The sequence below is a fragment of the Martes martes genome (genome assembly GCF_963455335.1).
Source record: "Martes martes genome assembly, chromosome: 4".
Taxonomy (NCBI): domain Eukaryota; kingdom Metazoa; phylum Chordata; class Mammalia; order Carnivora; family Mustelidae; genus Martes; species Martes martes.
Window position 1 is genome coordinate 104345930 of NC_137891.1, and position 27585 is coordinate 104373514.

A 27585-nucleotide genomic window follows, 5' to 3' on the forward strand; every position below is an offset into this window, starting at 1 on the left:
GAGATCTGCTACTACTGAGTATAAACAGGCCAGATAAGACTTTAAAATACTAAAATAAAACTTAGTTCCAATTAGTCCTCCATTTTACCTCCAACTCAAAGTCTATCTCTTTACCTTTTCTATTTCTCCCTACTTCTAACTTATACGGCTGAGGGTCTTATATACTTCGCAGCCAACTAATTATGGCAATTTAAAGAATGAAATTCTAACTCTAAACATTTAGCTTTTATATCGTTTACAAATCATATCCCTCTCTTTTGCTCTCACAAAATTGGGAGCCTTGGTTAATGCAGACTAATTAAAAGAAGGGAAGTTACGGGCATCTGGGTAGCTCAGTGGGTTAAGCTGCTGCCTTCGGCTCAGGTCATGATCCCAGCGTCCTGGGATCAAGTCCCGCATCAGGCTCTCTGCTCAGCAGGGTGCCTGCTTTCCTCCCTCTTTTTCTGCCTGCCTCTCTGTCTACTTGTGATCTCTCTCTCTGTCAAATAAATAAATAAAATCTTTAAAAAAAAAAAAAAACAAAAGAAGGGAAGTTACTGCCAAGGTTAAGAATCTGAAAAATTTTGCCAGACTACTATATATATTCCTGAATAGGTCATTAATGCAGTAGTTTTCAAAGTATAGTCTTTGGACCAGCAGCTTTGGCATCATCCATGAGCTTTTTAGAAATACAAATTCATAGGCCCTACGTCAACCTAGATGGATCCAGGAAATGGTTTTACTAAGCTCTTCGGGTGATTCTTTATGCAGGTTAAAGTTTGAGAACCACTGCTTCAGAACTGGGCATTAAGGCTGGAATTTATGCTCTCTGTATAAATAAAGTTTTATTGGAACTCAGACATAACTATTAGTCTATTATTTATGCCTTCCTTCATGTTACAAAGATAGAACTGAGTAGCTCCGACAGACACTTGTACAGCCTATAATAAAATAAAAATGTAAAATGCTTACTATCTGTCCATTTACGAAGAATTCTGCTGACAAATGCTTTAGATATCTAAAAGTTATGCAACAGGTAAGAGCAATTTTTTCCTGTAATTGTTATCTCTAAAGGGAAAGTGCTGGGATTAAATAAAGGGCTAATTTGTAACAGATAAAAACAAAACATAATTTGAGAGTATGACTCACATTATCCGTTGTGTTTCTGATGAAAAGTCAACATATCTTCCAAAAATAAATTTAAGGTCCTAGAATTTTAATAAGAAAAAGACAAGTAAGAAGGTTCAGGGGGAAAAAAAAAAGTAAAATAATACAGTCAATTGACAAATTTAAATTTACCTTTTCTTGAACATGTTTAGCTAAATTCTTTACATAAATTCTACAGTTTGGTTCACCCGGTTCGTAACTTCTGAAAACTGAGAGTGTTTCCATTTCTTATTTAAAAGCAAAACAAAAGGAGGACACACATTAGGATATTTTCATTAATTTTCTCAAAGAAAAACTGTAAGAACATTCAAATACAAGTGTTAAATTGAACAAGCATTATGAAAATTTAAAAACCATAACCATTAATAGCAATGTTTATTAATAAATATTAAAAATCTGTATTGATAATATGAAAATAAACTTAAAAATTTCAGGTCACCTAGAATAACTAAAATTTGTTCAATAAAATATCTACTATTGAAACTCCTTTATGATAAAATAACCTTATTAAAAAAAATAAAGCAAATAAATGTTATCAATCATTTGTGTCACTGTCTTGCTTAAAGTCTATTTCTCAAACCACCAAGTACCAACACAATCAAATGTAAGAAACCTAATTTCATACAAACTGTGGCTTCTGAATCCCTATACCACTACTTGTAGTATCAATAATCAGTTCCTGACAACAGATGTTCTACGTAAAAATGCTAGTTGGAAGTTTATTTCCCATTATCATGGGAAATATTATAAAATGTTACGAGTCAATCTAAAACCCCTAATTTCCTAAAGTATACTAAAACAGAAAAAATTCTTTTAGAAGTAAAAAAACTATCATGTTGGGATATAAAATCCTTAAACACAGACCTTTAATTACCAAATAACTGAAACAATTTTTTTTTAAACAACTGCTTTGCATGTATCTCAAACATAGAATTGTAATGATATATCCACTGTATTTGGAATACAAAATTCCAGACCACAGGCCACTTGATTTTTTGAAATATTATATATAAAAAGTTTTAGGAATGAAAACAGAAATATTTTTTCCAATCACAGATAGGCTGAAAACACTTTATCGAGACACATTTTCCTCCCTACAAAATACGGGTATTAAACCAAAAGCAGGGTGCCTGGGTGGCTCAGTCATTAAGCGTCTGCCTTCGGCTCAGGTCATGACCCTAGGGTCTTGGGATCGAGCCTCACATCTGCTCTGAGGGGAGGCTGCTTCTCCCCCTACCTTTCCCCCTGCTTGTGTTCCCTCTCTCGCTATCTCTCTATCAAATAAATAAATAAAATCTTCACCAAAAAAAAAAAAAAAGGCAGTGATTAAAAACATTAATTGGAAAGAGGTTTTGAAATGTATGCCTTAATTATTAGGTAACGAGTATGAAGAGATTTGTTGTTTCTGATGCATCAGAGAAATGGAATAAGTACCAGTTTATTTCATGAAATTACCTTCTCTAGAAATTCTGCCTTTTTCCAACTCCCTTCTAGAAATACATTCTGATGGCATTTCATCACAGTCCTCTTTAATCTCTTCTGTAATGTTCAAATTAGGTTTAGGGAAGATTTTTCCAAATCCTACATTTGGTGCATCACCTTCAGCAGCAGGTAAATCTAAAAGTTAACGTTAACATCAGCCATTAAAAATTCCCTCCCTTCAAAACAGGTTTTGTTTTCCATTTTTAGTCTTTGAAATATCTTTTGGTACTAAAATTCTTCAGTGTTTTTCTCAATGCTTTAGAACCGAGTAGATAGACTTTTTCTGTAAAGGTTTAAATAGCCAATATTTTAAGCTTTGCAGGCCATATGATTTCTGTCATGGCTATTAAACTCTGCCACTGTAATATGAAAACAGCCAGACAATAGCTAAACAGCCAAATGGTTGCTTTGTGGTACTACTCATAGGGCATGCAAGGTGGAAAGAAAATGAACTCATTTTCAATGTATTTAGTCTGAGGTACCAGAGGGACACCTCAAAAAGATAAAATGTATCGGGCAAGAGAGGCAGAATGCTAGCATGCGCGCGCGTGTGTGTGTGTGAGGGGGTCAATAATAAGTGTTATGTTTAACCTGTCCACTTTGAACTATTAATAATTATTTGAAAGAAATTTGTAGCAAAGGCATTCATTCTGTAATGAAATGTGGTCACTCAACATTATTTATACTATACAACGGATTTGAAGACTTCATAGTGCTACACCAGAATACAATTAAACAGCCTTCAATCTTCAGTCTTATCAAAGATGATTAAAAGAGTAAGATCAGCACAAATCCTGAAATCGTAAGACAAACGGAAATTTGAGGATACCAAAAAACCTACATCAATCCTTTTCCCACCCTCCCACCAAAAAGAAACCAATTTTACTCCTGGATCCTATAAGAAATAAAAGTATTCACACTTTAAAAATTAACTCAACTAGGAAAATTCAAAAACACTGCAAATTTTTAATTTTAGCAATATAATGGATTTCATTTATAAAATATGAATTTTAGCTTCAGCAAAAATTAAACTGGCGGGCGCCTGGGTTGCTCAGTGGGTTAAGCCTCTGCCTTTGGCTCAGGTCATGATCCCAGGGTCCTGGGATCAAGTCCCGCATCAGGCTCTCTGCTCAGCAGGGGGCCTGCTTCTCTCTCTCTCTCTCTCTCTCTCTCTCACTCTGTGTCTGCCTCTCTGCCTATTTGTGATCTCTCTCTGTCAAATAAATAAATTAAAAAAAAAAATTAAACTGGCACAGTAAGAGTAAGGTTAAATATTCACTAGAAAAATTCTAGTCATACTACCAAAAAACAAAAAACTAAAAAGCTATGAAAATGATGCAAAGAACATGCTAAACTTAGGATTATAAAGTCTCTTCATCATGTTGAAAAACTGTTGTACAAATAGATCTCCTGTGGCCTGGAAGTATCAATAAGAGAAAAACTTAAGACTACTTCTACTGTTACTTCAACATTACTACCAGACAGGGATGTCATGGTAGGGCTGTCACCGTCTCATAGTGGTCTACACCCTTGAGTAAATTAAATTTAAAAAAGTGAAAATTAGGGGCGCCTGGGTGGCTCAGTGGGTTAAGCCTCTGCCTTCGGCTCGGGTCATGATCTCAGGGTCCTGGGATCAAGCCCCACGTTGGGCTCTCTGCTCAGCGGGGAGCCTGCTTCCCTTCCTCTCTCTCTCTCTGCCTGCCTCTGTGCCTACTTGTGATCTCTGTCAAATAAATAAAATCTTTAAAAAAAGAAACAAGAGAAGAATGTGTTTTGGTCAAAAACCACAAGAGAGATAATTGATTTATTAATATAACAGCACAAGTTCCTTACTAAAAAAAAAAAAAGTGAAAGTGTGTAGGTGACTAACATGAAATAAGAAACAAAAATATACAAAAAGAAAAATATAAATATTGAAACAAACAAAAAAGGAGCTATCCGTGCCCTACCTATATTCATTTATTCAACAAACAATAATAGCTAATTTTAGACATATGCACAATACCAAGCATTTTACTTGGATCATCTTGTTTGTTTCTCACAGCCAGTGTTTTATCAGCTGCTCTTCTGTGATAGGCACTGTGCTCTGGAGCAGGGGTTTTGCACATGCTACCCCTCTGGTAGAGATTATGATCCAATGGCTAACCCAAGCCCACCCCTAATGACAGCAGGCCAAGACAAGAGTACAGATGGAGGCCTCATACCATACGTTGAAATATTGTAAAGTTACAAATCAAGTTTAACTGTTAAATGAAATATGTTCTATTCTTAATAATAATAGGGAAGCTATCCGAAAAGGTAATACCTTCTCATTAACCTTGAAAAAGAGGAATTAAAATCAGTTTTTCCACTCACTACATTTCCAACACTTACTGGAACTCTAACTGCATAGTCACACAAATGCTCAAAGATATATATGCAAAAATATATGTTCCAGTAGTTTCTCAGATAGTAAAAGAACAATCTTAACTTCTACCAACAGAGCATGATTACAGATTGATTTAACTGTACTATGTTGTATTATGCAACCATAAAAAAAGGTACGTATTTTTATATTGATACATTAAGCTACTCCCTCTGGACTTTAAACTCCTAAAAATCAGAGACCACATTTAACTTGTTCTTTAGTGCCTAGCATAGAGCCTGCTATACTGTATGCTTTCAATAAGTCAATATTAAGTCAATAGCAAACACTACATAAAACATTATGCCCACTTAAAACAAGAGGAGAAAATGTGTTTACATATGTATAGAATAAGGTCCAGAAGAATAGCTATATTCTAAATTATTAAAAATGCTGGTGAGGGGCGCCTGGGTGGCTCAGTGTTGGTTAAAGCCTCTGCCTTCGGCTCAGGTCATGATCTCAGAGTCCTGGGATCGAGCCCCGCATCGGGCTCTCTGCTCTGGCGGGGAGCCTGCTTCCCCCTCTCTCTCTGCCTGCCTCTCTGCCTACTTGTGATCTCTCTCTCTCTCTCTGTCAAATAAATAAATAAAAAAATGTTAAAAAAAAAAAAAATGTTTAAAAAAAATGGTGGTGAGACAGAGGACAGTGGGGTTTGAGGTGGTAAAACTTTTTAAATTTTTTACTTTATACGCTTTTTGTTACCTTTTCTATAAGTTTGTATTATTTATGAAATTAACAAAGGAATTTCACTATAGTATCAAATTAATGCCTAAAATTAACAGAACAAATATCTGTAATTTTAATAAATTGTCTTTAAAGCTAAGAACAGTACCTTAGTAATTAATCTCCAATGTCTTTTGGATAAAAAAAAAATTTTACATGAAATCTACAATACACACAATAGTCACAGTTTATTTCCTCATCTGTAATACAAATGTACTAATAAAATCACAGAACATCACATCTAACAATGAAAAAATAAATCACTAGCAAAACTGCTTCACTGTATTTTTAGTGTAAACATCAGCAAAAACCAGACTCAATTTTCACCCTAAAATTCATTACTAGCAAAAGGCAACAGTGATGGTTTCATCATTAAGCATTAATTTTAGTCGTATGAAAAAGTTCAATATGGATAATATTCCACAATATTAAGGAAGATTAACTGCAAATTTTAAAAATTTAATTCTAACACAAAAAGCAGAATGAGAAGAATTTTTACACAGCATATTAGAGAACTAGAATATGCTTACCATAATTTTGTTCTTCACAATTTTGTTCTTTTTCTAGATCTTTCTTAAATGCAGATGGCATGTCAGTAGATATATGAAACTCAATTTTCTTACTACCTACAGGTTGTGGTTGGTCAAATACATCCGAAGGTAACAGAACTGGATGTAAACTGCTGTTTATAAACAGTGACAGCATTACTTTCCAACTGCAAATAAAATCCTAAGTAAAACATTATTCCTATTTACCTTAAATTCAAAGCACTCATTATACTACAGGCATTGCACAAAATAACTTACATTTAATACTTCAATAAACCCTAATAAATTTTCTAATACAGATACTATTAAATTACTAGTTAAACAAGGAGACTGAGATTAAGGATTATCACTCACTAAATGACAGAAACAATACTTGAGGACTATTGATTCCAAACTTGAGGAAATTTACCAATATACAAAGACACTCTTCTATGTTTAATATAAGTATTTTTATGTACTATATTCTACATTACTATATAATATAGCTATGCTGTCCAACAGAATTGCCACTAGCCACATTTGTCCTAATGAGCACTTGAAAATACCGCTGTCCAAATTAAAATATATAAAATAGAAACCGCTATGACAACTTTGTACAAAAAAAATGACATATCAATAATTCTTTGTATTAATTATATGCTGGAATAATATTTTGGATATAATGGGTTAAATAAAATATATTATCAAAATTAATTTTATCAGCTTTTTAATCCTTTACTGTGGCTACTGGAAAACTGAATTTGGTTCATGTTATTTAATTGTTCAGGGCTGCAATAGACATTAAAAGCATGGGACTGTGGTATCAAGACATACATAGGTAAGAAACACACAAACTTAATGTGAAATTAAAAAAAACACAGATTAAGGATTTATTCCTTCAAAATGGAAAAAAGATTTCTAACAAACTCCTTTCTCAATTTATGAAGTTAATTACAAGTTCAAGGGAAATTTACACTATAGAATAGCTAAATGAAACTGCAATTAACATTAATTTTATGTGATTAATATATTAAAGTATATAGAGTTCCATGGCAAACAGGTAGGTAAAATGTCTGTCATAATTGTTTACAAATGACATGAGTTAAGCAAGTAGACAAAGTACACAGAAAACCCTTATTTCATAAAACAAAATTACCTGTGCGGAGCAGATGAAGGTGTTTTCAACATATCCTTTATTTTTCGTTTTTTTCTCACATGGTGCTGCTTTACTGTTTTTGGCCTTTTGGGCTGAAGATTTGCTAGTTCCATTAGTTTAGTCATCCTACATTATGAAAAGGGGACGTAAAAACAAGAAATTCTTCATGTAGAAGCATATAATACTAACTATAAGTATAAATTATATATGTTATATTATAAAGTATGATTTATATAGCAGAAGTATAGTTTCCAAGCCATCAATTAAAATAATTTACAATAAGCTCAAGTTCTGAATTTCCTAGGCCAACTTTCATCTTTAAAGGAACTGGGAATTTATTTAATTTCAATTTATCTTTTTTTTTTAAGATTTATTTGATAGAGAGAGTGTGTGTGTGTGCGCGCACATACATAAGCAGAGGGAGGGGCAACGGGAGAGGGAGAGAGAGAATCTTAAGCAGCCTCCCTGCTAATTGTGGAGCCTGATTCAGGGCTATCTCACAACCTGAGATCATGAATGACAGGAGCATAAATCAAGAGTCAGATGCTACTGAGCCACCCAGGTGCCCCTCAATTTATCTTTTAAAGATATGTTTTATTATGAAAATTATTAGTTGTCTAAATAAAATGGTTGTATTTGATGCCAGAAAGTTGAACAGGATACAGTAACACAACCTATGTAACTTTACTGCTTTTCTTGACTGATAATCAAAAGACCTTACAAATACAGTGCCATTATTTTGATTCTTATTCTAATTAGAGTCTAAACTGAAGTTATTTTTATTTTAAAGCATTTTCATAACTGTTGCACATGAAGCATTATAGAAACAGGATAACTTAGAACAAAGTTTCAATACTATACTTTGAAGCAGCTTTTTATAAGTAACTATCAAGGTGTGATAATTGATACATTGTACCCAGTTTATCTTCATTACGAGTGTAAAATCTCAAACAGGTCCTGTCTAGGCATTTTTGTTATCTTCCATAGAATCAAACGCAGTGTTCCTACAGAGCACAAGTTCAAAACCACTAGTCACAACTCTATTTCTACAGTTACATTTGCGAAATTTAAAGACAAAATAAAAAAGAGAATGTGGTTAAAATAGCTTTAAACCAAGTGAGGAAAAATGTAAACATAAGAATGTGGTTAAAATAAGCTTTAAACTAAGTTACGAAAAATATAAATATATGCTATACATTTTTAAAGCTTCTTAACAACCAATGTTTGCCAAAAATTTTATTGAATAAATCCAGTTATACAAAACATGTTTCTATTCATAAATTGCTCACCCAAAATATACTAAGCCTCTCAACAGTGCCAGGCATAAATTAGGTAATCAATAAATATTTGCTGAATAAATAGTATGGTTTTGTTTCATTTTACGTTTCCATAAGATAGTAGAAAAGCATGAAACCAGAGATTGTTTCTTGGAAAAACTTTATTCTCATTACTCAAGATGAATTACTTGCTGAATTCTTCACTACATCCCTAAATGGAAACCTAAATAAACAAAACAAAACAAAAAAAAAAAGGTTTTGGCCAGTCTGCATAAAGCATTCCTGAAACTGCTATCACTATTTTTATAAAGAAAGTAAAATTTACACAAGTTATGTAATGAACCCAAGGCAACACTTTATACTGTTTTTTATTTATCAACAAGTTAAAGTTATAGTCTATCAATAACTGCCAGACTTCCTAAATGTCTCTCTTCAAGACACTCTATTCACCCCATTTTTGTAATTTTGGCTCCATCTACATTTTTATTTTAACTCTTTCTCTAGAAAGAATGCATACTGAGCAACTACCTAAGTTAACATTGACTCAGTAACAGTCATATTGTTGCTGATTATTTGGAAATATTGCTTGGATTCTCTGCTTGGGTTTTGATTCATGTCAACCACTCCTGTATCTGACTTCTTTACATAGTTACCTAAGATTCTCAACATTTGGGGTGCCCGGCTAGCTCAACTGGTGGAGGATGTGACTCCTGACCTTGGGGTTGTGAATTTGAGCCCCACACTGGATCTAACAATTACTTAAAAATTAGAAAAAAAAACTTAAAAAAAAAAAGATTCTTATCACATGCCAATAGCGGTCTTCTTCCAGGCTAGGGGTTGGCAAATTATAGCCCTAGGACCAAAGTCAGGCAGCTGGCTCCTTCTGTAAACAGAAAGTTTTGCTGGAACACAGTCATATCCACTCATTTAGGCATTGTCTGTGACTGCTTTCCTATTACAACAGAACTCTAGCCCTACACAGAAAATATTTACATATTCCTGTTCTAGGCTATGCTGTGGATAATACACCTAAACATTATTAACAACTTACTACTTCTCACCAGAATCTTTAAATAGAATACATGTAGGGTGTCAAGAACAACCAACAAAAAAAAAAAAAAAAAAAAAAAATTCATCTGCATTAGTTACTATGAACTATTTTGTATAAAATCCCACAGAAATGCTCTGGAAATTTATTCTGAGGTGAATAAAATTCAGGGGAATAGCCGAAAAAAATATGAATACAATCTACTCTTATTCTTGTTATTTGAGATACTTAAGTTTTATAAAGTCTTCACAAAGAATTAGTGAATAAAGAATCAATGCCCCTACCAGAAAGTCAGGATAGGGTTCCTGTAAGCCTATGCACTAGCATTTCACCAACTGATCAACACACACCTTGTTTCCTGTGTATTTTTGTTTAAGGACATCTTATTTTATATACTGCTGATTCACTAACATTGAATTCACAGTCAAAGAACTATAACTCAAGCTTGAACAAGACTTATCTAACATGTTTTCTCCATTAGGCACATCACAGCTTTCTTGATTTTGGAAACATCAGAAGGTACCTCAACGCTACGCTTGGGGACCACTTTAAACAGCAAAATCACCAGGGTACCTGGGTGGCTCAGTGGGTTAAGCCTCCGTCTTCGGCTCAGGTCATGATCTCAGGGTCCTGGGATGGATTGAGCCCTGCATCGGGCTCTCTGCTCAGCAGGGATCCTGCTTCCCCCTCCCCCTCTGCCTGCCTCTCTGCCTACTTGTGATCTCTCTCTGTCAAATAAATAAATAAAATCTAAACAAACAACCAAAAAAAAAAAAAAAAAACCCAGCAAAATCACCAACAAAAAGCATAAAAAATGTGAAAGGCTTGGTATTAAATACACCGCAAAAAGGATACTTGCTTACGGTTTTGGAGCTGACATAAGAAGACTGCATGTCACTTTGTTCTACCTCATCTAGGAATGTGCACATTAAGCAACTCAAATTTTTCATCATTCTGTGCATGCCCACATTGGCAAAAGACCATAAAAGCACTGTAAGTATTGATTTGGGTGTTACAAATAAATTTTAGTATGTGGACAATTCTCAAATATGTAATCCACAAATAATGATAAAATGCACTTTATAATACCATAATAATCAATCTAAAAAATTACTTATGATCCAAGAATTTTTCCTTAGGTCTGGATATACAGTCTCAGATCTTAATCTATACCTATTACAATATGCTTGAGGGGTTGGGGGGTTGAGAGAAATTTTAATGACCCCAAATTATGGAAGAATTATAAGTTCTTATAATTCTTCTAAGGTAAAATTTAAGAAGAGCAAAAGAATCTCTCTCATATTCTGTTCCTGAAATCAAAACAAATATTATTTGATATTCAAACCTCTGTCGGTCTTCATCATCACTACTCTCGTATTCTGATTCTATACTTGATAATTCCTCATCCTCATCTGGCAAAGGAGGTTCCTCGGGTGGCTGAGGAGATGCAGGTGGAAGAGGTGCATGTAATGGCATATAATCTTCATACTAATTAAGAGAAAAACGGTAATCATATGGTAATCTATGATATTTATAGAACAGAAAAACCATCTCCATTCAGATACTCTATTCTCATCTCTCACCCTCATGACACATTCAACACATACTGAGAGAACACCTGCTATAGAAGACTGCTATTTGATTACAAAACTTGTTTCCTCTTCCTTGGCACCTAGCTGGAGTAAATTTCCAAACCTCCTTTATAGCTGGATTTAACCATGTAAATGAGTTTTAACCAACAGAATGCTAGCATAAAAAAAAAAAATCCATCCATAATCCTCTCTTCCTTCTTGATCTGCAGGATGTATGGTAATGTCTTCATTATTCTAGGATATGCACATAGTGAAAACAAGTTAGGTCTTCTGAATGACTAAGTAGAATGGAAAGTCATCTGCCCTACTTTTGGAATGGAGTTGACATGCACAAGAAATAACTTATGCTGGGTTAAGGGACTAAGATTCGAGTTTTATGTTAATAGCAGCCTAAACTTAACAGATATTCCTGTAATGTGCCAGATATTGAAGTGCTGGGATTGCAAAGAAAAATAGTGACGCTAGTAGTAATACATCAGAAAAAGCAGTCAATATGCAATACACAACAGAAAAGCAAATTTTCTGTTTAAATGTTAGGACTCAAAATAATTTTTCATTGCTATTATCTAGACAATTACCAAGTACTATAACAAAATAGTAACTAGAATAGTTCAGTAACAGACACAGACTGCTATCTAAGTTACAGATATGTTTTCATAGTAAATTCTGAATAGAAGTTATTAGCAACCTTCTTCTCTTCTGCAAATGATGCTCTCTATATGCAATAAAACCAGAACAATGGAAATTTTACATAGTTAAGTTTGTTAAATGCAATTATTTTATAAAACAGAAGAGCATTATGGGTCAAAAGACTGAACACTGGTAGAAATGAGAGCCTCTATTACCAAAAGTATCTTTTTCACATTCTAGCATTCTCCACTTAACTACTGTTAGTACGTTAACTTTATACTTGTCCCTTACTTTCAATGCACATTAGAGGTTAGTGGCTCAGTATTTGTGAAGGTTAGCCTCAACAATCCCACCTCAGGAAGAGAAATTGTGAATCTTCAAAAAAAAAAAAAATTTTTTTTTTCAAAGACTTGTTTATTGAGACATCTGGGTGGCTCAGTTGGTTAAGCATCTGCTTTCGACTCAGGGTATGATCCCAGGGTTCTGGGATAAAGTCTTGCATCAGGCTCCTTGCTCAGCAGGAATCCTGCTCTGTCCCTCTGCCTACCCCTCCCCATACTTGTGCTCTCCCTACCTAGCTCCCTTTCTCTGACAAATAAACAAAATCTAAAAAAAAAAAAAGATTTATTTATTTATGGGTGGAGGGCAGAGGGAGAGGGAGTCTTAAACAAGACTCTGCATTGAGCACAGAATCCAATGAAGGACTCGATCCCATGATGCTGAGATCACGATCCCAGCTCAACCAACCACACCACCCAGGTGCCCCATAAATCTTTACAATTTTAAGATATTTCTTACCATCGGAGGGCGTGCAGTAATTGGTCCAAAAGGTGTGGGTAAATTCATTTTATTCATAAGATGAAGCACCTGAAAGCAACAAAACATTGAAAATCGCATAGTAAAACGATAATTCAACTCACATATTTTATGTACTTTAAAACTCTGCTATAACTATACTCCTGATTTGGTGCAAAAGCTGGCTACTTCTTGCTTTATCCCAGAATGGGGCTGTTACCAGTCACTGATGAATCTCAGAAGATTACCCTTTCTAAAATGTTTGTCAATTGTATAAATACTTATTATTCTCATTATTAAAAATACCATGTTCTTGCAATGTAAATGCTACCAAAATGTTGTCTTTCTTCCAATTACTACGGAATTAAATAAGTATATTAAAGAAAAGAAATATCATCTATAGTTTGTACTTAAAAGTATTTTAGTACTGTCAGTACTTTCAAGCATTTGCTGAGGGGTCCTCTATGTTTTTTCCTTTAAGAAAGAATCTCCACATTAAAGGTGTATGATCAAGTAACAAAAATTACCGGAAGTTACACTTCCCAACTTATGTTTATTAGTATTAATACTAAACATGTTAACAAGTTTAAGCCATAGTTTATAAAAACCTTTATTCTAATGTAGTAATATTTCATTACCTTATGCAATGGACTTAACTGCCAACCAGATACATACACTAAACCCTAACCAATGTGATGGTATCAGGAGGCAGGGTCTTTGGGAAGTAATTAGGTCACAAGGGTAGATACCCATGAATGAGATTAGTGTTCCTTATAAAAGAGACCCCAAAGAGCTCTCTCCTTTTTTCAGCTAGGTGAAGATACAAAGACAAAACAGCCATTTGCAACCCTGGAGAGGGCCCTTACCAGAAATCAACCTTGCTGTCACCCTAATCTCACAGTTTCAATCTCCAGCACTGTGAGAAATAATTTTCTGTTGCTTATAAGCAACAGAAATGGTCTATGGTACTTAATTATGCCAGCCCAAACTGAGAAGACACCTTTAAATAATTGTAATACCGTTACCTGTTAGAATTAGTCTGATTAATGCTATTATGAAAAGTAAAGAAATTAGCATGAAAAATAACTTATCAAGTTATTCAAGCATTTATTTTGGGAAAGTAAGTTTCATTCTACTTACCTGTACATAGAACTTAGGCACACTTGCCAAAGCATTTACTATGTTTGCTAGGATTGTGCTTGAAGGTGGTGGGTACATATACTTGAGGCATGAATTCAGAGGGAAAGTCAGCCTAAAAAAATATTTAAAATGCTTATCATGTTTTAGTAAGTTTCATATCAATAACATTTTTACGTAACCTGATGAAGTACATAATTGTTCAAATAATTCAGCACTTTTAGATTTACCTTGTTCCTTATAATCTCAAATAAGTACATTTAAGAAAAAACTTGCTTTGAAGTCCCTGAGTAGCTCAGTTGGTTGAGTGTGCCTTTGGCTCAGGTCATGATCTCAGGGTCCTGAAATCAAGCCCCTACCCCCACCATTGGGCCATTGGGCTCCCTGCTTAGCAGGGATTCTGCTTCTCTCTCTCCCTGTCCCCCACATCCCCCCATGCTTGTGAGCACACACACTCTCAAATATGTAAAATCTTTAAAAAAAAAAAAAAACAACAACCTTGCTTTCTGATTGCACTAAAGAACAATAAGGTATTTCTTACCAGAGCTTATTTTATAGCTCTTAACATTTTAATGGACCCAAATTCAGTGACAGACTCTAATAGCTCAACATCTTTAACCAACATATTGACTGACATAATAAAATATCCTTTAAAATCTTATTGCAATACACACACACACACACACACACACACACACACACACACTCAGAACAACAAATCAAAAAGCAACAAACACAAACAAAAAACACTAACCCATGGTTTGGTGCAATTCCATTTTCTATGGTTAAACAACCAAGTTCTTTCTTTTCTTTATCATCTTCCACAGGGTCATCACATCTATAAATACAGAATACAAGTTGATCTTATCTTTAGATAACTGAGGGTTTGTTAAAACTCAGACTGCTAGGCCTTATATTCCCTTTTCCATCCCCAAATTTCAATTTCAACAGGACTAGGGTACAGCCCAAGAATCTATATTCCAATCAAGATCCTACATGATGTCATTGGCCCAGGGACACTCTGAGAATCACCAGTGTAAGGCAAATTTGTAAAGTTTTTGTAACTACAAAGAGCTACTGCTGGGAACCAAATACCAGTCTTTGATTTCAAAGGGCATGCCTATCCATGACACCCTGCTATCTGTAATACAACAAGGATTTTATACTAGTTATATTCCTCCACTTAAAGCTGAACACTTTTCACCCCACTCTCTTCCCACTTCACACTGATTACTTAATACTAAATCAATACTCAGATTCCTAACGCATAATTAGGAACAAAAATAAATATAGTTGGGGCGCCTGGGTGGCTCAGTGGGTTAAAGCCCCTGCCTTCGGCTCAGGTCATGATCCCAGGGTCCTGGGATCGAGTCCCGCATCGGGCTCCCTGCTCAGCAGGGAGCCTGCTTCCTCCTCTCTCTCTCTCTGCCTGCCTCTCTGCCTACTTGTGATCTCTGTCTGTCAAGTAAATAAAAAATAAATAAATAAATATAGTGTACTAGATTCAACAGAGACATGTATCATTTATTATGTCAAATTATTTACCTGCTAGTCTGAAAACAACCCAATAGCAATACAATTGATTAAAAAAATACTTTAAAATGTTAGGAAAACCTAACTACATACCTTTTCTTTTTTTCAGTGTCTGAAGGGGGACATGGAGAATGAACTCGATCTTGCTCCTTTGCAAATTCAACAACTAAAGTATGACCTAAAAGTTTCAGCTGATGTAGTCTTGTCAATGCCTTCAGTTGGAAAAATAAGAGTAAAATATTTGATAACTGCATCAAAAGTTGTTTGTTAGAGAACATTTCCAAATAGTTTTACATGATCTTTGTGAATGCTGTTAATATTTCCCTGGCTATTTTTTACCCATTTCCAATCTCAGGGTGCTTAGCCTTTGTCATTTACTAATGGACTGCTTCCTACCACTTAGTAAAAGCAACATCTGTTTAAATCCAAATCTCCCTATAACTAGGCAGCTGAAAATGGTTAGAAAAACAAACATAATCAGTCTGGACTCACTTTAAACTCATGACCACAACCGCAAATTTGGAGATGAAACCTAAATGATGCCACACTTACCACATTTGTTGTTAATTTCTTTCTACTAATCTCTAAGATATTATTTTGTATTCTCTCCTTTTTCCTCAACCTCACAACATTCCTTTCCCATTCTTCTAGCCTTGGACTTTGCTTCCTACTTTGGGAAAACTGAAACAACCAGATGAGAACTTCAGATTCCCACCCTCATGCCTATCTACCAGCTAATGGATCCACATATTCAACCTTCTGTTATAAAGTATTAATTATCCACATTTTTATTTAGAGAATCGTTTTTTTTTTTTAGAGAATTTTTTTTTTTTTTTTAAGATTCTATTTATTTATTTGACAGACAGAGATCACAAGTAGGCAGAGAGGCAGGCAGAGAGAGAGGAAGAAGCAGGCTCCCCGATGAGCAGAAAGCCTGATGCGGGGCTCGATCCCAGGACCCTGGGATCATGACCTGAGCAAAAGGCAGAGGCTTTAAACCACTGAACCACCCAGGCGCCTCCACATTTTTATTTAAATCCAGTTACTTGACTTGTATACTAAATCCCATCCTCTCATCTACCCATCATCTCTCTTCTACTCTGTTTGGGGAATGTTCTTAACTACATTACTAATTTTCTGACCTGTACTGACTCATCCATATTAGCACACAAATATGCTTCTACTTCTCCCACAATACTTTGTTCTTATTCATCTATTGATCCCATTTTGCTCCCTTCCCCCCTTTAATTACAGTTGCAGTAAAACTCCTTAAGAATTATTTATCTAGGGATGCCTGGGTGGCTCAGTTGGTTAAGCCGCTGCCTTCGGCTCAGGTCATGATCCCAGGGTCCTGGGATCGAGTCCCACATCGGGCTCCTTGCTCAGCAGGGAGCCTGCTTCTCTCGCTGCCTCTGCCTCCTGCTCTATCTGCTTGTGTTCTCTCTCTCTCTCTCTGACAAATAAATAAATAAATAAAATCTTAAAAAAAAAAAAAAAAAAAGAATTATTTATCTAAACCAGAGCGCCTGGGTGGCTAAGTCTGTCAAGCAGCTGTCTTTGGCTCGGGTCATGTTTCCAGGGTTCTGGGCTCATGCCCCACATTGGTCTCCCTGCTAGATGTGTAGCCTGCTTCTCCCTCTCCACTGTTTGCCCTCTCTCACACACACTCTCTCTTGATCTCAAATAAATAAAATCTTATTTTTTTTTTTCTAAGCCCTCTACCTAAAATTCTTCTCCTCCCATCCAGTCTCCAACTCAAAGACAACAAATTCTGTACTGCCAAGCCAATGGCCTATTTTCAGTCTTCATTTTTACTGCATTTAACACAGTTGATCACTCCCTCCTTGATGCACGTTCTTCATTTGATGTTAAAACATCATTACTTTCCTGCAGTCTTCTTCCTAGTTTACTGGTCTCTACTCCTTAATCTCTTGGCTTTTGCCTTTTCAAACTCAAAATGTTGGCATACTCCAGGGTTCTATTATTGGTCCTCTCTCTAGCTACTATCTTAGTGATCTCATCACCATCCTAAATTTAAATCCCAACGCTGTGCTAATTCCCCACTTCTTAACCTCAGCCCAAACCTGCTCCAAAGTTCAAGAAACCATATCCAAGCCAGCAGACAGCTATCCTAAGTGTCTAACAAACATTTCAAAATTGACATTTCAGAAATTGGACCACTGATATTCTATCCTCATCCCCCCAAATGTTTTTTATGTGGAGGCTTTCACATTCAGTTGATAGTAATCCCATTCTTCCACTTACTCATACCAAAAATATTGGAAATATACGTAAGACTTCTGTCCCACATTGCATACCCAAGCCATCAAGAAATTGTTTGCTTCTACCTTCAAAATATATCCAAAATCTAACCACTTCTTACCAACTTGGTCCAAACACCCATCATCTCTGACCTAAATTACCACCATAATCTTTTTAGAGATTTCCCTGTTTCTACTCTTCCTGCCTCCCATCTCTTCTCAACACATCCTTTTAAAGATATAAATTAGATTATGTTACTGCTTTGATCAAAATATTCTAGTACCTTCCCATTTTACTCAAATGTAAAATGTAAAATCCAGGAGCTTTAGAGTACCTACATGATATGGCATCTATTACTTCTCTGACCTTAAATTCTAATTACATCCTCCTCATTCTGTCTGCTTCAGTCATTCTAGCTTACTTGAACATAACAGGCATTCTCCAATACTAGTGCCCTTATTCTAGTCATTAATCAGACTAGAATGTACTTTCTCCACATATTCCCTTAGCTAATTTCACCTCCTTCAAATTATTACTTAAATATGACCCTAATCACCGTAACTGCAACTTAACCATCCCCATCTTGCACTCTTGATTGTACTGCTTTTTCCTTTTTATTCCACAGCACTTATCATTTTCTAAAATATTAAACAATTAAGTTTATTATTTATAATCTGCCTCCCCTTTTGAGAATATGAGCCCCAATGAGGACACAAATTTTTATTCCTTTTTTGTAAATATTTTATACACTGATTTATCCCGAGACCTAAAGCAGCATCTACCACATTGTAAGCATTTAATATTTTTGAATAAATAGACCTATAAGCCTTATTTAGGACTACAATTTTACCATCTTTATGCATCCTTATTTGATTGTTTCATTTTAAAATGTTTTAATAATTTTCAAGTCCCTAAATCAATTCCAGACTTCTTCACTACCAGTGAACCTTTGACTGTCTGAAATACAGGACATCTGAGCTCAACTGCTTCAACTTTCTTGTTGGCAAAATGGGTACCAAACCTATTCTCTTCAAGGATACAGAGTTTTTCACTTTTAATATTAACTAATTTACCCATCTTGCCCAGCTACTTACTTTATTCTTAAAGATTTCTCTACCCTTGTTTTTTAAAAATCTATCAGTCACGTGCACCGTAACCTAAAAGCCATACTAATGCTATTATCTTCTCATTCCTTCTCTACTACAAACATTTCCCAAAGACATTGACTGGCACCACATCCTCTTCTCTAAGTTAATGTTGACCATAAAACAATGTGGGTTTCATTACCATATCTTATTTATAATATCTTATGCCATATTTACAAGAATTTCTTCTGAAAAAAAAAACCTACAATGTTAAAAAATACATACAACGTGAAAGTCTTCTACAATTCCACCTCGACAGAAAGACATTAACAGACATTTATTAACATTTATTTGGTGTACAGCTTTGCCACATTTTTTTCCTATGCATAAACATAGGTACTATTGGATTTCCAAAAATCCATTACATCTCATATATAATGTCTGCCAACTTTATTCATGTACTCTATCAAGGCTACATTCCTTACTAATATATATTGGTTTGACCGTCATTCTTTGACAGTAGTACAGGCTACCGATATACTATAACATAAGCTGTCCCTTCCCTTTATTGATGAGAATTTGGGTGATTTCTATTGTTTCACAATAAAAAACCCTTTACTGATTGTTCATTCCTCATTTTGTGTCATCACAGTATCTCATCTTCTTAAAACTCTCTTCTCTTTGCAACCACGATAATTTCTTTTCTAGTTCGACTTTTTTTTTAACTTCTCCCTCCCATTCTCCTTTCCTGGCTTGTCTTCCTTTGCACAACCGTACCCATTCACCTGATTCAAGAAACTCCATTTTTGACCCTGTCTTTAGAGTCATATTTTTAACCGTATTAAAAATATTTCCGGGGGGGCACCTGGGTGGCTCAGTGGGTTAAGCCACTGCCTTCGGCTCAGGTCATGATCTCAGGGTCCTGGGATCGAGTCCCACATCGGGCTCTCTGCTCAATGGGGAGCCTGCTTCCCTCTCTCTCTCTCTGTCTGCCTCTCTGCCTACTTGTGATCTCTGTCAAATAAATAAAATCTTTAAAAAAAAAAAAAAAAAAAAAATATTTCCGGGGATGGGGCACCTGGGTGGCTCAGTGGGTTAAAGCCTCTGCCTTCGGCTCAGGGCATGATCCCAGGGTCCTGGGATCGAGCCCCGCATCGGGCTCTCTGTTCAGCAGGGAGCCTGCTCCACCACTACTCTCTGCCTGCCTCTCTGCCTACCTGTGATCTCTGTTTGTCAAATAAATAAATAATCCTTAAAAAAAAATTTTTTTTTCCATAGAAACAGCTCAACTCTTCAGAGTTAATATGTAACATTTGAATTCATTATCTACCTTTCCTAACATCCTTTGAAGCCTGCCCTTAATGTCAGGTAACGTAATAACCCAATACCTCAGTCCAAAATCTTTTGAACAAAAATTAGTTAACAGGAAATTGCTGATAACTTTAATAGTTTAAAAAAAAAGTCATACCTTTATAGCTGCTTTTTCATTAGGGAAAGTAGCAAAAGCTGTATGTTTCTGAAAAAGAATTAAGGTACAAATTACTTCTGGTGCAATATCAGGTTTTCGTAAGTCTGACTTTACCAGCTGACAATTATTTCACAAATAAAGTCATGGAAAAGGATGGAAAATCAAGACCATTATAACTTTATTAATTTCAGCACTGTGGTTCTAAATCTTTTTTGGATCAGAGTTCCTTGAGATGATAGCTATGTAGCCTTTTATATAAAGGTGTACACACACACACACAGGATGCTTTATACACACTTTCAAATAGTTCAAGAGACCAGAAGTTTAAAACCCCTACTCTACCAAAGGACAACCCTTAAACAAAATATCTTAAATTTGTAATACAGATTTTTCCTCTATACAGCCAAATACAAAGTTTAAAAATGTTTACCACAGAAAACCATCCTCAAGTGCATGGTGCCTTTGTCTTTTACCCCTGCAACAAGGGTTCAGTGGGGGAAGTCTATTTTAAAATATAAACTGTAAACAGTTTAAAGACCAGCAGGGGAAAAAAAAAAAAAAAGGGTAACTCAAAAGTAAATGAATCATTACAACGGGTAATGTTATCATTCTTAACAGCGCTGATTAAAACATTTACAAGTTGCCTGAGTATTTATATCACACATTCTAATTTTGTCTAATCTGATCCAAGATGACATAATTAAGAGTACTTAAACTGAACACATAGACTATTTGTATTTTCTGATGTACCTGACACATTGATCAAAATTGGTCAGTCTTCTCAATACTTCTCAACCCTGTTTGCATATTAGAATCAAGTGAGGAGACTAAAATCACTGACATTTGGCGGAATCACAGACCATCTAGCAGAAACTTCACATCACCATCACTATTTTAACGGAGAGAAATCGATCTAAAACATCTTCAGGTATAAAAGCAAATGAAAAACTGTAAATTACTGTGCAGAAACTTTTTTTTTCCCTCTGTAGAAACTTTTAATACTCTTAAAATATTATTCCAACGGATTCCGTCAGAAAATTTTCAGAATTTTTTCCTAAAAATTCTCGTAGAAATTCTGTAACTGCTTTACTGAAGTTACTTCTGTACTTTCTCCTCTGTTTTAATGAATGTCTTAACAGTGGCTTATAAATGATCCAATATTTTTAAAAAGTCCTTTGTACCTCATATCTGAGAGTACTCTGCATCTAAAAGAAATGCTCTCAAATTCAGAGGAGTTTTGAGATTCTCAAGATGGGTCAGAAAAGGGGACAGAAGCTATTTTCCATTCCTCTGCCTTGACTTTTTCACTGCTTTTTTCTACAGCGTAGTGACTAACACAGGCTCAAGATATTTAAAACTTCACTTGATACGCAAGGTATTTTGACGTAAAAGAGAGAAGACAGAGAAGACCCCACTACACAAGCTCATTTTCCCACTCTATTCTGTCTACTTCCTTCTGTCAAAGCTTCCCCGCACCCCCTCAGTAACTAGCCCAGGGCCTTCCCCGGCGGCTTGGGACCGGCGCGTCCTTACCAGTCGTCCCTTATCTGACAGGACGCGCACCGACTGCGCCCCGAAATACTTCAGCAAGTCCTCTTTCTCTTCGGCGGTCAGTTCGGCTGGCAAGTGCCTCACTAAAAGGGTTCGGTCGCCCCGCGGTGGGGAGAGTGAGGCAGAGCTCTGGCATCCCCTTGACATCGGCGGCAGGGACTGCTCAGGGGCCGCCATTTCCAGAAACCGCAACACGGAAGGCGAAAAACGAGCACCCAGTGATAATGCGCTAATCCACAGAAGCTGAAGATAAGAGTATTTTTCCGCCTCGCGCTAAGGATTCTGGAAACAAGGAAGTACCGCGATAGATGGTCCCTTTCTCGCGAGATTTGCGCCCCCGCGGCTGACTGGACTTCGGAGGCCGGTTCCTCAAACTGGAGAATTAGGTTCTATACCGGTGGGAAAGCAAAGTGGTTTTGAATTCCAGGCAGCTGCTGAAGGTATTAAAGACAAAAATTTGCCATGGAGAAGCGCGAGGATTTAAAAATTTGATAAGGGGGCCTCAGCCGCGTGAAGGAAAAGGATGGAAGCCCAAGGACAGGAAAGAACTACGGCTGCGCTTGTGCGAGCAGGGAGCGAGTCTGGGCGTGGTGCCCGCCTGGTCAGAGCTGAGCTCACTGGGTTCCTATTACCGCCAATTGCGAAAGCGCATTTGACTGGCTGCCTGGGAAGGACGACTTGGTGTGGGATTAAGCAGTGTGTGTTTGCAATCTTGGGCTGGCAAAACCTAAAGATAGCAAGTTTTTTCTTCAACTCAGTAAGGTGCGCGTAGGCAGAACTCGGTTTACGGAACAAAAAGCTACGAAGTATGTGTCTTTTTTTCTTGAATCATCGTGTGTATAGCAGTCTAATAGGCTCTGGCCAGTGTACATTTCAGGGAACTGGCAGTCTCTAGGGAGATGTACCCTAATGAATATAGTCACATAGATAAATCAATCGATAGATAGATATTCACATATTTAATTCTAATAAGCTTAAGGGGTAGGTACTCCTTCCCATTTTACCTTTGAGGACTTTGATGTAAAAAATTTAAGTCACATAGCTAATAAATGGCAAAAATGAGATTCGACCCTGCAAGTGTGACAAGGGATTACACTTGAACCCACTATACTGTCTAGTTTCTGAATGGAGTGAGGCAGAGATCAGCCCAAGAAGAGAATCAGAAATTTCTCCCTCACCCCATACAGTGAGGGCCTTGAAGATTCTAGAGAAAGGTATTCTCTGCAGTCCGTTGCATTCTCCACAGGGCCTGTTACAATCTAGAGACCTAAGGAACTTCTCCCTACTCCTTTTATTTGCTACTTAATTAGGTGTATAAAATATAACAATAAACTTCTGCTTTCATAGAGCATTGTTTGAGAAGCAAAGGAGGTACAGACTTTTTAGTAAAAACTGGAAAAAACATGGGAAAAAAACCCAAAATGTCAGGTATGTAGAGCCAGACCTTGATGACCCCATATGTTTGTTTGGAGTCTTGATTATGTGAAGAATAATTGGAAACTGACAGATTTTCCTAGTAGGGTTAGGTATGTGTGTGTAATAATTAAATTTGGGGTAGAATATTTCTCTTTGGTTGCAGTGTGAAAAATGGAGTAGAATCCAGAAGATAGCTGGGCTCCTACAACAGTCCGCAAAAACCAAACCAAACCAAACAAAAAAATAAATAAATAAAATAAAGAAGTTTTTTGAAATAGTTTGGTAACAGTGGATACAAAGAAGAATCTGTAATTGAGTTATATTTGGGAAGTAGAATTGATAGACCTGAAGAGGAGTCGTGAAGGATAGTTCGGATTTTTAGGTTGAGCCCCAAACTGTTCACCATCTAGGTGGATGATGATGCCATTTACTGAGCATGAGAAGAGGGAGTAAAGTTTAGCTAGATTAGGGACTGCTGGGAAGGGTGGGAAAGGGAGGAATACATATTAAATTTAAGGTATCTCGTCAACATCCTTGTTTCAAGTAAGCAGTTGGATATGTAAATTTGGTATTTTAGAGAGATCAAAACAGGATGCACATGCAGCATCAACCCATAATATTTATATCCAAAAAATGAGAGAGACTGTAGGCAGGGAGAGAGGGGCCCAGTATTGATTGATGGGGCATGCCAATGTTGAGAATTGGAGGAAAGAGGAAGAACAAGATAGTAATCGTTTCTCTCTTTGCACTTACATTCTAGTAGGAAAGACAGACCATAACATGTAGATGAGTAATTAAGTTCCTTTGGAGAGTAATACGTGCTGTAGAGGGAGAAATAGAGACAGAGTAGAGGAATAAACTGTGATTGGAGACATGCTACTTTAAACACTATCCTTTGTAGGCTTTTGTCTGTGTCTTTTACTATTAGTAAAATGATCAGTATATAATAGACATAAAAATACATGTTCAGTGAATGAATGGGGGAATGGATTACCTTTAATATTTACAACTGCTTCTTTTGGTCAAGAATTGCTTCATAGGCCATCAAGATAAATTTAATGGTCTTTATTTGTTATAATTGCGATACAACTCATTCAGATAATAAAGGGACAAAATTGTATTTTCTCTCCACTTAATTACTTTTAGTCGTACTGACTTAAACCTGCTTTATCCTTTTCTTGTCAATAGCTCAGGCAAATTTCATAATTCCCTAGTCACGTTCAGTTAATAGTCCCAGTGGGCTCAAAATGTCAACTCTGAATTACATTCAGCCCTCAGTTTTTGCTCTCTTCTCATATCAGCCTTCGCTTAAGAGATAAGAAGAAGGTATAATTTGCTTTCAGCTCTCCCACGTTTGAGTAGAAGTGGGTGTGGTCTGCTCTGTGTCGCACATTTCTCAATTTTCTTTTCTTGGGATACCACAGGGGTTCCCAAACTTTCTCAGCTCATAGTGCTTTTACTGTCTCAATAGTTTTTTTTTTTTTTTTTTAACAGCATCCCTTGGTGCCTCCTCGCTTCCTGTTCCACCCTGATTTTCAAGAGACGCCTGTTCTTTGTCAAAGCAACGGGAAAAAAAACAAACAGCTTTGCAAAGATTCTTAAATTCAAAAATATTTCAAGCTGGTGATCATGTAGTATCTGGTAGATAATGAATATTGCTGTTTCCCTCAAATATTTAAAATATTCCATAGTAGGTGCATCTGGCTGGCTCAGTTTTGATCTTGGGGTCATGAGTTCAACCCCCACGTTGAGTGTGGAGATTACTAAATATATATATATTCCATAGCACCTCTGTGAGGTAGCTGGGGCACCGGGGACACCTCAACACATAGTTTGAGAACTATGGCTCTATACTACTTTATGGTTTTGATTTTCTTCATTGCAAGGTAAGAGGAGGGAAAGTTAGAGTTTGGGATTATCTTACTTCAGTGACCAAAAGTTGGTTCTTTATCTCACTCTGATTATCTCTGGTTCTATCTGTCTGCTGATAGAAGCCTCTGCTAATGTGGTTTTTTAGAGGTTCATATTCATCAACTCCCCCTCCATTAGTCACTGGGTACCTTTTCAGTTAAGAGTAGCTTCCACCTCTCCTTCAGCCTTTACTTTGGTTTAGGTTACATCTCCAGTTTACCTCACTTAGCCATGTGTCTATTTGGGCATTCCTTTCAATTTCCAAGCTCTTTAATTTTTCTCATGAAGCCAGGAGTACTCCTGGGGCCTATTTCTACTATTTCTGGAAGGGCTTGGAGAACTAACCTAAGAAAAGAATTTACTCTTTTTTTTTTCCTGTTTTTTGGTTTGGTTTGGTTTTACTTAATATACAATTGATATAGACCATTATATTATTTTCAGGTATGCAACATAATGACATGTCTGTATACAGTGCAAAATGTTCACCACAATAAGTCTAGTTTACATCCATCCATCATACGTAGTTTCAATTTTTTTTTCTTATGATGAGAACTTTTGAGATCTACTCTCTTAGCAACTTTCAAATATGTAATACAGTATTATTAACTATAGTCACCGTGCTGTACATGACATCCCCAGGATTTATTTATTTTATTACTAGAAGTTTATATCTTGACACCATTCACCAGTTTCTCCATCCTTTATTCCTGGCTCTAGCAATCACCAATCTATTCTTTGTATCTGTGAGCTTGGTTTTGTTTTGTTTTTGAGTCTCCATATGAGATCAGATGACTTGTCTTTCTGTGTCTGACCTATTTCACTGAGCAAAATGCCCTTGAGATCCATCCATTTTGCCACAAATGGCAAGATTTCCTTCATTTTTATTTCGGAAAAAACATTTCAGAATATTTCATTATCTATCACATGTTCTTTATCCATCCATTCATTTAGGGATACATAGGTTGTTTAGCATGTATCTTGTCTATTGTAAGTAATGCTACAGTGGATATGGGGATACATGTATCTTTTTGAGTTAGTTTTCTTCAGCTAAGTACCCAGAAATGGAATTGCTGGATCATATGATAGCTGTATCTTTAATTTTTTGAGGAGCCCCCATACTGTTTTCCATAGTGGCTGTATCAGTATACATTTTTGTCAACAGTGCACAAGGGTTCCCTCTTCTCCAGGTCCTTGCCAACACCCTTCCTTCCTTCCTTCCTTCCTTTATTTTTTATGATAATACCCATTCTAAAATGCATTAGTTGATATTTCATTATGGTTTTGATTTGCATTTCCCTGAAGATTACTGAAGTTGAGCATTTTTGTGTATCTGTTAGCCATTAGTATGTTGTTTTTGGAAAAATGTCTACTTAGATTTTCTGCTTATTATAATTGTATATTTTTTGCTATTCAGTTCTCTGAATCCCTTTCATAATTTTTTTTGCTAAAAGCATTCTCCTCTTCCTTCACAGCCAAACTTCTAGAGAGATAATGTGGGAAGTAAAGAAACATTAAATTTCTTTACTATTCACAGCCAGCCCATTAACAAGTCCTTGGAATAGGTTAACAGTCCTCTAGGACTCACTTCAAGGTCTTGCTTCAAAAATTCCTTAGAGACTTTTGCTATTTCTAACCACCTCCCAACTTGAAAGTATATAATCAGCCACTCCTCATGACCCCAGTATAGCTCTTTGTGCCCAGAGGTCCTGTCTCTGTGCTTTAATAAAACCACCTTACTGCACTAAAGACATCTCAAGAATTATTTCTTGGGTGTTGGCTCAAAACCTCAACATCTTTCCTGCATCAAGAGACATAAGTTATCCTTATTTGTTTACCTTGTACTCACTCCAAAATGCACTTCTATCTGTCTCCTGATTCCTTCAGTCCATAAAGTAATTCTTGCTACAGTCAACAGTTATCTCCAAATTTCTAAATCTAGTAGACTTTTTTAGTTCTCATTTTAACTTTTAGCAGCACTTGAGACATTTGGCCACATTCTTTTTGAAACATCATTTTCCCTGGGTTTACAAAATATACCATTTCTCTTATTATTCTAGTTCACTTTCTATCTGGCCTGACTGTAGGAAATTTTCATCTTCATTTTACCTTTACTCTTTTTTTTATTTCCTATCTTTACTCTGAAAGGTCCCCCAATAATGGGTCTGTGATTAAAGGAGTGAGACTGATACAAAGAGAAGGTTAAGCAAAGCTTTATTTCGCACCAAACATCAAGAATCAAACCGAACCTTCGAACCTTCAGGGCTGCACCTCTTACAAACAGGGTGACCTCTCTCTGCTTCATAGACTAGCTTTTAAGGACAAAGGCCATGTGGTTGGGCCTGGCCACGCATAGGTGGCCAATGAAATTGTAACACACAGAGAAAGCTGCACAGTCATGCTAGGCCACACATAAGCGACCAATTGAATTACAATTTACCCTAG

The 27585-nt window shown here is 36.2% G+C and overlaps 1 protein-coding gene across 5 annotated transcripts in view; it reads right to left on the reverse strand.

The window, feature by feature from the left end:
* The window catches only part of RNPC3 (RNA binding region (RNP1, RRM) containing 3), a 28744-nt gene extending 6345 nt beyond the window's left edge, over window positions 1-22399 (reverse strand). For 2 of the 5 annotated variants that reach the window (XM_080802941.1, XM_080802940.1), the window contains exons 1-12: window positions 21799-22399; window positions 20266-20313; window positions 15544-15662; window positions 14672-14755; window positions 13921-14032; window positions 12784-12852; window positions 11109-11251; window positions 7439-7564; window positions 6286-6434; window positions 2602-2763; window positions 1279-1373; window positions 1129-1187 (exon numbers count right to left, since the gene is read on the reverse strand). In XM_080802941.1, the coding sequence (XP_080659067.1) occupies window positions 1129-1187; window positions 1279-1373; window positions 2602-2763; window positions 6286-6434; window positions 7439-7564; window positions 11109-11251; window positions 12784-12852; window positions 13921-14032; window positions 14672-14755; window positions 15544-15662; window positions 20266-20313; window positions 21799-21993 (1361 nt within the window). In that variant the 5' untranslated portion in view covers window positions 21994-22399. Of the gene's footprint in view, window positions 1-1128; window positions 1188-1278; window positions 1374-2601; window positions 2764-6285; window positions 6471-7438; window positions 7565-11108; window positions 11252-12783; window positions 12853-13920; window positions 14033-14671; window positions 14756-15543; window positions 15663-20265; window positions 20314-21798 lie in introns of all 5 variants that reach the window. The other 3 variants (XM_080802939.1, XM_080802938.1, XM_080802937.1) reach the window with 2 other exon arrangements.
* Between the last annotated feature and the right edge of the window lie 5186 nt (window positions 22400-27585).